Source organism: Gavialis gangeticus, unplaced genomic scaffold (genome assembly GCF_001723915.1).
Source record: "Gavialis gangeticus isolate Ggan-Ray unplaced genomic scaffold, GavGan_comp1, whole genome shotgun sequence".
Taxonomy (NCBI): domain Eukaryota; kingdom Metazoa; phylum Chordata; order Crocodylia; family Gavialidae; genus Gavialis; species Gavialis gangeticus.
In genome coordinates, this window is record NW_017728993.1 from 62,620,706 (window position 1) to 62,630,056 (window position 9,351).

Consider the following 9,351-nt stretch of genomic DNA (forward strand, 5'->3'; position numbering starts at 1 on the left):
AAAGCTCCAGCCTTGCCTGCAGCCAACACGCAAAACCTACCAGCAAAGTTCAGAAGCATCCACCATCCTCCAGCATGCTCATAGTTCTTCCCAGTTTTGTCATCTGCAGACTTGCTCAAGAAGCTTTCTATGCCAACATCCAAATAATTAATAAATACATTGAACAGCACTGAGCCCAAGACGTATCTCTGTAGGACTCCATTTGCTTAGATCCCTTTGCAACTCCACTCCACTTAGTGGATTCTTGGATGGGCTTCTCAGAAGTTCATGAAAACATTAGAGGGACAGGGAGGAAAAGTTAATATAGACAGGGCTCCATAAATGTTTCTGGTATCTTTCTGGGAGCTGGAGTGGGGATTGATGTATTTCTTCTCTGATTTTCCTATCTCATTCCCTACTTCATCGCTAAATTCATTGCTTTCCTGTGCACAGAATCTTCCTGGCAGAGACACCAGAGTACCCCTTCCACACGTATCTAAGGAAGCAGTCTTTCCATCCAGTGCATGCATCTTGTCATTTGAATGAGTTCAAGACTCTACAAGAACAGACACTTGAATCAACCAGTACATTCAATATTATGTGTATAGCAGTTGTAAATTACTATTCTACCTGAGAATGTGCTGGCAAAGACCCTTTTTATGGTCATTAGGTTGCTCATTTCAGCAGTGGTAATACTTATGAAAATCCCAGTAGTCTGTTGAAACCAGTTATATATGTGATTACCACCTGCTTTTAGAATAGTTTTCAGTCTCACTTAATCTGTTTTTTGTCTCCTTTTATTTTCTGTTTCTTCAGTGAAGCTGTGGTCTACCAACCTGGACAATTCAGTAGCGAGTATTGAGGCCAAGGCTAATGTGTGTTGTGTCAAGTTCAGCCCCTCTTCTAGGTACCACCTGGCTTTTGGCTGTGCAGGTAGGTAACACATGCATAGCATGGGGAAATAAAACAGACAAGGATCCCTCCTGAATTTCTTCCTATACCTGTTTTTGGCTTAGCAAGGCAGTCCTTCTTAATGGTTTCCCATCTCTTCAGATGTTCTGATTCCCTGGCTGGTTTTGCTTAGATTGTGACTCTTAAGAATAAAGCAACTTAATGTTGACGTGTTGCAAAAAGTGGATTGAAATTGGAGTGTGTAAAATATCAACTTGCTTGACAAAGGTGTTTCACTAAAGTTTAGTAAATAGCATGCAAACATAGAATTGAATTACAGTACCCACTAGCAATATTTGAAAGTAAAGAGCTATTTATGAAAAACTGATGGAAAAATGTGCAAGAATCAACTCTGACAAAGGTGTAAAAGACCTCAAATACCAGCCTTATTTTTCTGTCATATAAATCAGATAATCAGGATTGCCATCCATTTAGAATGTACTGGGTTAAGAAAAGCTAAACTTGCAAAGCAGAGATGGAAATTAGGCCAAAATCTAGGAAGAATGTTAGAACTGCAAGACATATGGCATACAAGCAGTTTTAAAAATTCATTAAAAATATCTAGCTCTCTAGCATTTGTTATCAGTAGATCTCAAATCACTTTACAAAGGAGTCAAGGTACAAAGGGCAGTATCATTAGCTCCATTTCACAGATGGGGAAACTGAGGCATGGAATTATTAATTATTAAAGTATTTGTCCAAGGTGACTCACTAAGCTGGGGCAGGACCAGGATGTAAACCCAGCTCTGTTAAGTAACTAGTTCAGTGTTTTATCCACAGGGCCCACACTGTTCCCAAAATGAACCTTATCACATGCACCTCCTGAAAGTCATCTTGGATTAAGAGGCAATACTGTATCCACATTTTGAGAGAATAGAAAAATTAGGTTAAATTGGTGTAATTCAAAATGACACTAATAGTGGGGAGAGATTGGGGAAGAGGAGGAGAAATTGAGAACCATGAATTTACATCTGCTTGACAGATGAGGAAACTGAGCCTCTAAACTGAAATTCAGAATGGATATTTCATCACTTAATGATTGCTAAAAGAATCATGTGGAAGTATTAAAATAATAGGAATAACTTGCCCATAAAAGAATCTCTAATGGATCTTGCAGTCACAATAATTTGCAGACTATAAATGATAAAATGGAAGGGTTTTAATAAGATTTGGAACCGACTTTTGAACTTCATAGGAATTCAGGACAACACAGCACATTTGTTTTACTATATTAAGTAAAAAGTACTTTGTGTACACTGTTTATTATACTGTGGAGGAGGCAAAGGGGGAGAGTAATTTTTTCCTATTTCTCTTTCATGTACCAATTCCAAATAATCGTATATGCTTACAAAATTCATTTATTTTTAGGAAGAAGGAAATATGACTTATAATAGCTGGAGTCACTTAGGGTATCAGATGAATACAGGAATAATAAACAGAGCTTCCTTTAGAGAGCAATATTTTAAATGAATTCCCTTTCAAATAGCAGACAAGATGCAATCAAATTTGGCCATCCCAGTCATTGCCCTATGGGAACCAACACTATCTATACAGTCAACTAATAGATTGACAACTAAAGTAACAGGCTACTTTATAAAATGTGGAATCTCTGTTTTTCTTCTCTGTTGGATTGATTAATGCTCCAGGTATTAGTCATTAGGGCTGTGTGAAATTTCGCCAACTGTTTCAATTTGACACTGTTTTGACTCATTTTGGACTTGAAACAGCGACATCAAATCGAAACGAAGGGCTTTGAAACAGCCTCCAAACAAAACAATGCTAGTCGAAACATTTTGAAGCAGCCAGGTGGTGGAAGACAGGGGAGAACCAGGACTGCAGTCCCAGTGGCTCTGCAGCCCCATGTGGCTCAGTCGGGACTGCAGCCCTGGCTCTCCCCACATTCCGTGGCCAGGCTGCGGGAAGCCAATCACAGTGCAGGGGAAGGAAACTGAGCCTGAGATCAGTTCCCCTCCCTAGCGCTGTGATTGTTTGGGCTGGGGAAGGCAACTCAGCCCAGCTGGACTGAGTTCTTCTCCCCAGCACTAGATGGAACTGGGGAAAGGAATTGAGCCCAGTTGGGCTGAGTTCCCCAGCCCGATCCTAGCACTGGGGAGGGGAACTGAGCAATCGGGCTGAGTTCCCCTCCCCAGCCCGATCCTAGCGCTGGGGAGGGGAACTGAGCGATCGGGTTCAGTTCCTTTATCCAGGTCCCCAGTCCCAGGTGGCAGCACCTGGCTTCCCTACTTCATCTGGCAGGCAGATCAGGGGCCTGCAGCCCTGGGAGGACTGGCACAGCCCCTGCAGCCCTCCCAGGGTTGCAGGCCCCCATCTGCCTGCCGGATGAGAGAGGCTGTTTCAAGCTTCCCCATTATAGCATGTGGGCGAAACGTTGAAACAGCATCGCAGTTTTGATGAAACGGAACGGTGGTTTCAAATCAAAATGAGATTTGAAATGAAATACTGTTCCATTAAAACCTTGACACTCAAGTCGAAACAGAACGGTGCCATTTTGCACAGCCCTATTAGTCATTAGGGCTGTGCGAAGGTTCGGTTACTGATTCAATTTGGAAGAGATTTGGCCCGATTCGGTGGTTGAATCTCTGAATCCAAATCGAATTAGGAGACCCTTTAACCTCTCCGAATCAAATCAGAACCCTCCGAATTGGGTTGATTTGATGATTTGGACATAGACGCACCTTTTTAAATGTTTTTGTCTACATGCCTCAAGGTACCAGGCGGCTTGTCAACGCTGAGTTGGTGGGGCAGATGGAGTGTCCCAGGAGTGCAGGGGTAGTCCCCAGTGTGCTTGGCAACCAACCTGGAAGTGGAGCAGAAGCACTCCCAGTCCTCTGCCGGGGAGCGCACAGGGGGCCACCGCCATTACCCCACCCAGCTTGGCGACTGGTGTCTCCTGGGTCTGGGGAGTACCTGGGGTCCCCCTGTGGCCGATCGTCGAGCCGGGGGGGCATGTGGGAAGCTCCACACTCAGCAATGGACCAGAGGTACTTCTGGTCTGCTTATGGGTTTGCCACTGAGTGCGCAGAGGGCCGCCCAAACTCCTATGGGACACTCCATCTGCCTCACCATCACAGCATTCATGAGCCACGCCTGGTACCTTGAGGTATGAAAAAAACACATTTAAAGCTGTCTCTGTGGCTGAATTGCTGATTCTCCGAATTGGCATCAAATCTTCAGATTCGTATTCGGCCGAATTGAATTGGGACAGTGATCTGAATCAATTAATCGAATCACCGTCCTCAACTCAAGCCAAATCCAAATTGAATACGGCCTGTTTCACACACCCACATTAGTCATTGGCTTAATTTGTAATAAAACGGTTAATATTTCATAGTATTTCACCTGGTGTAGAATTTTGTACAGCACTCAGGCAGCAATCCTGCTTCAGCAACTATGTTCCATCACTTGTCCTTTGCTGTTACTTGACTTGCTCCTGTGTTTACACAAGGAAAGAAAAATAATTCCATACCCTAAAAGATTGAATGCTGTGCCTGCTTGCAACAGCTGGTTATCCAGATGTTAGTGCACCTCCATTTACGAAGTTCATATATCCAGATTATGAAATTAGGACAGCAGCTTTTGAACTTCAAGACCTCCACATCCAAAACTCCAATATATTTCAGATTATGACCTTTGATTTTAATCGGTGTAGTTAAAAGAAATTTTCTACTGGTATTTTATTAATCCTTTTTAAAACTTAGTTTACCTGCTGCTGGGAGTATTCATACCACATTCCACATTTTGTGTCGTGGAATTAGAATATTTGTAAAAGAAGAGCAATAGTTAGTATAGCAAAAAAGCATTACAGTTAACTTGGGAGATGCACATAGGCAAAGCAGATTATAAAACAAGTGCATATTTTTCTTTGCATATAGAGGAGGTTGTAGGTTGATATCTCCATTGGGAGAGAGTGAACATAATTTGGATCCCTTGTTTGAAAAGAACAATCTTGCCTGTGTTTCTTGTATCTTTTTTTTTAAGCACTGATATTTTTTAAGCTAATATATTCCTGAATCTTGTAGATTCTTTTTGCATAACACGTACCTGAAATACAGCCTTTCCTTTCCATTCACACAGCTAGGATCTCACCATATTACACATTGATTAATGGAACATCCTTCTCTGTAGCCTTGACAAATGCAATTTTGCCTGTTCATTTCTATTCAGAATCCTGCCAACTAAAGACCATTTTCTTAGCCTGTCACTTGAACTAGGTCAGCTATCTCTGCGTTTCTCCAACCATTCCCCCTTCAGTATTGCAGCAAATATAAGATGCTTGTCTTTACTTTCAAGGTACTTTACAACTTATTCCCACCATACTTATCATCTCTTGCTTGTTATGGGAATGTCAGCTGCTGCCTCCATTGCCCACTTCTTTAGTGTTAAAAAAACGCTCCAAAAAACTATGTGCTTTCCCCAGTGCAACTCCTTATGGTTGGGAAGGACTCCTTTTAAACATTCAAAAGCTATTTCATTGTCCTCTTAACTCCTTCCTTAAAACTATTCCTGGTTGTGATGACCACAAAACAAAAGGACTGCAATTAGATCCCTGATGGGCTGAGACTACTGCCTCTTATGGTGACCAGTATTGTTTAATTTCATTGCACCCTGCTATGTTTCTGTCCACTTCTTGCCTTTTTCTTATATTTGTATTGTAAGCTCGTTGGGACAGAGACCAAGTTTTTGTTCGTGTTTGTACATCAGTTGCACAGTGGGGTCCTGGTCCTTAACCAGGGTTCCTAAATGCTATGGTAATGAAAATAACTTTACACCACTGCTGTGTACTTGCAGCTCCAATTCTCCTTTGCAAAGTTTGGAGCAAGGGTGCTTAACAAAGGAGATGTACACTTAAGCTGTGTGCTGTCTCTGTGACCAGACTAAAAGAATGAAGTATTGAAGTGATTGATTTTGAACAAGGGCCAGGCAGCAAACTTTCTGGCATGGTCACTGTAAACCAAGGTTCTCTGCTTTAACAGCTTTGGCTGTTATTTTCTTACTGATAAAACCGTGCTGACTCTGCTCATCTGCCCATTGTAGTTCATAGCGTACAATTCCTTTTGGCGTAGAACATCCATCTCTCCTTTGTATCAAGCTCCTTTCTGGCTCTGCCATTTAATTGGTGGCAAAAGGAGAAAATGAAAGATACTGACTTAATGACAACGTCTGGAAAGAAGAAATAGTTTCGTATGTCGGGCTGAGACTCAGAACTTTTAAGCTGTATTTCTGAATCTGTCACTGGTACCCTAAGACTCTTTAAGCAAGTCACTTAAACCCACTGTGCCTCATTATACCTATCTTAGGAAAGAGACTTTTGCGCCTTATTAGTTTGTAAAGATTTTGAAATCTGTTAAAGGAACTGTACCATATAACTCTGCATACAAATAGTGTAACGTGAAATACTCATGCTCCAGTTTCTAGCACTACTAGTTTCATATATACTGTGGAGAGCTACTTGTGGGCCATAGATGGTGCTTCAGTTGCAATTCTAGGAACAAATCCCGTAATGTAACTAATATTGATTACATAATTTTTTTACTAGATTATTGGTTATTTAAAGCCTTTGAGCTACCCAAAAGCTTACTTAGACAAGATAAAATATAATAAATAGTGGGAGGGGAGAGGAAGAAAGAGAGAGGGCAAACCTATATTATTTGGTGGCAGGCAGGGTAGTGTTTCTTAAGTGCTTTTCTCAAAAGCAAAATGTCTGTATGGGTGAGGGTGGAGGCAGTAAAATCTAACTGCAGTCTGAGGAAATTTGCTGTAGTGGAGAGGGCATTTAAAAAGGGAAAGATCCCAGCTGTCTCTGACTTTAATAAAATATTCTATTTGCATGCTTACTGAGTTGAAACACTGTGCAGTATAAGCTGTAATTGCTGCCAAATACAAAGTGCATGTAATTTTTTGGTCTTTTCCTCTTTTTTTTTAAAAAAGGATGGTGTTTTATCATGAAATTAGTGATATAAATCATGGCTACAGTTGTTATTGTTCTGCCTCAGCAATAACATTGCTTTCAGACCATATATTTTCCAGCAGCACAGCTCCCCAGCTTAGGAAAATAGGGTTGGCTAAAAATGTATGCAATTCACAACTAGATTACTGTTTAGCTAGTACAGTTTCAGCGGTACTAGACCCATATTAACTTCAGCAAGCTAAGTGTAGCTATTGATAGCAAGCAATATTTTATTTCTGCCATGCTGTAATGCTGTCAGCAGTTACCACTGACCTTTTATTTCCCTTATACTATATAGTGATAGAGCCATCAGCATTCCCTTGCTCCTAAGTCTTGACATTAGGCGTGTCTTCTGTTAGCTTTATTATTTATTTATGATTCATAATTTTGTGTTGCCTAAGAGATCCACCCAAGAACTAGGACCCCTTTGGTCGAGGTGTCATAAAACCAGAGCAGTTGGTACCTGAACCAAAAAGATTTCAGCTTAAATAGAAGATGAGAGACCACAGATGGCTATGGGCAGATAGGGAAGTCATTGAGACAACGCTTGTCAGTATGAGGCAGCTGTCTCAGTAAACCTGTAATCTAGCCACTGTCAAACTTTTTGAAAGCATCATGAGCCATAGACTTCAACACTAACGGGTGTTTTTGTAGTTTCAGGCTTTCTCTCTACTTGCTCCACTCCCCTTACTATGTAATGATGTTGAACTGAAATACTTCCTAGTCAAGCACCTTTCCTTCAAAGTCAGATATACCTTAAATGAAGATAGAGGATTTTGCACAATGTCTAGAAAACAAGTTTTCTTAGCAGTGAAGTCCAGTGAGATTTCCTTTTCCTATAAAAATCAATAAAACCTTCTGCATTTTTTCTGCCCCTTGGTGTCTCTGCATCTCCTCTCTTTTCTTTCATATCCTGAATATGCTTCAAGGTCTTTAAGATGCAAGAGGGTTTTTTAACTGCTGTATTCTTTTCCTTTCATTCAGATATATAGTGAAAGGGCACAGGGGAAGGTACCATCTGTATTTAAGTCTTTAGTGCATCCAATGAAAAATTCCTGAAGCAACATTTTCACAGCTATTTTTTCACCTGTGTCAGGGGTGAAAAATTGGTTTATGAATTAGTTGTCCAAAGAGATGGTACTAAAAGGTGAATTTTGATAATCTGTGCATTTATCAGATATACACATTGGCCCTTGCATAATTTACTAGCTTGCCTTCTAAGGAAGTCGTGTACAGCTCCACAGTAGAACTGCCTAAATACAGAGTTTTCTTAATGTAAGATGTATGAATGTAACTCTTCAGAGTCTATTTGCAAGAAGTGACAAATTCACTGGGTTATACATAAACTTAAATCCAGAACTCTCCCTCTGAAAGCACTCCTTCCTTTTTATTGTGTTTGGAAAGGGAGTCCCTTCTTGATATATCTACTATATAAGATCAGCATAGTATCTGAGGAGACAAGCAACATTAAGTTCAGCCTTACAAAACCCCAGTAAAGTAGGGAGAATAAGATATTACCTCTGTTTCAGAACTGGGGAATGGAGGGGTGGAAAAAAATGTGTTTTCTCTGGATTTCAGAGGAAAATTGTAGTAGAGCCAAGATTGATCCCAGATCTCCCACAGTGCCTTATGTACAAGATCATTTCCTTTGTTAGGCGTACAACAATGGTTTTCATCCTGTGGTCTGTGGACCCCTGGGGGTTCACAGACTGTCTAAGGGGCTCGTGAAAGAAAACTGTGATCAATCAAAAGTATGTGAATGCCTACACTTACAATTCAAAGGCATCCACACCTCCATTCAAAATTTCCAAAGGGGTCCTCACCTCCCATTCAGAAGTTTTTAGGGGTCTGCAGATGAAAAAAGATTGAAAGCCACTGGTCTACAAGGATCTCGCGTAGAATCTTCTTGCAAGGTCTTTAAAGAGTCGTATAAATTGCACACCACTCTCTCTCTCTCTCTCTCTCTCTCTCTCTCTCTCTCTCTCTCTCTCTCTCTCTCTCTGGATCTGAAACGGAAGGAAAAAATCTGATTACTGGGATTCATAGCAACTATACTAGGGATTATGTGGCATTTGTGTCAAACTCCTTTAGGAGACTCACTTTAAAATCAAGCTTTCTCACAAGGAAAAGAAGTGGCGTATGTTATGTGGCTACTTGGAACCTGTTGTGTGTATCAAATAACTTGAAGTCTTGAGGTTAAGAGGCAATATGCTAAACGAGTGATACTGAATTACAGTACAACATATGGCATTGTTCATGTTGATATGCCAATAGGTTTCGATTTCATAAGCATGTTGTGCCTTGTCCCATAGTAAAAAACTTCACAATGTAAACAGAAAGGCCTTATGCACTTACAGTTCAAGCCACATCTGACTGTGAGAGTAGCCTTGTATGGAGCTGATAATACACTAAGGCTGCTTACAGATGTTTAACAACACCCCCCCCCCCCCCGC

The 9,351-nt window shown here is 40.9% G+C and overlaps 1 protein-coding gene across 1 annotated transcript in view; it reads left to right on the forward strand.

Moving 5' to 3' along the window:
• Positions 1-9,351, forward strand: part of RFWD2 (ring finger and WD repeat domain 2) — a 288,015-nt gene that overhangs the window by 162,248 nt on the left and 116,416 nt on the right. Inside the window, exon 17 of the mRNA XM_019528351.1 lies at positions 796-912. Coding sequence (XP_019383896.1) covers positions 796-912 — 117 coding nt within the window. The remainder of the gene's footprint in view (positions 1-795; positions 913-9,351) is intronic.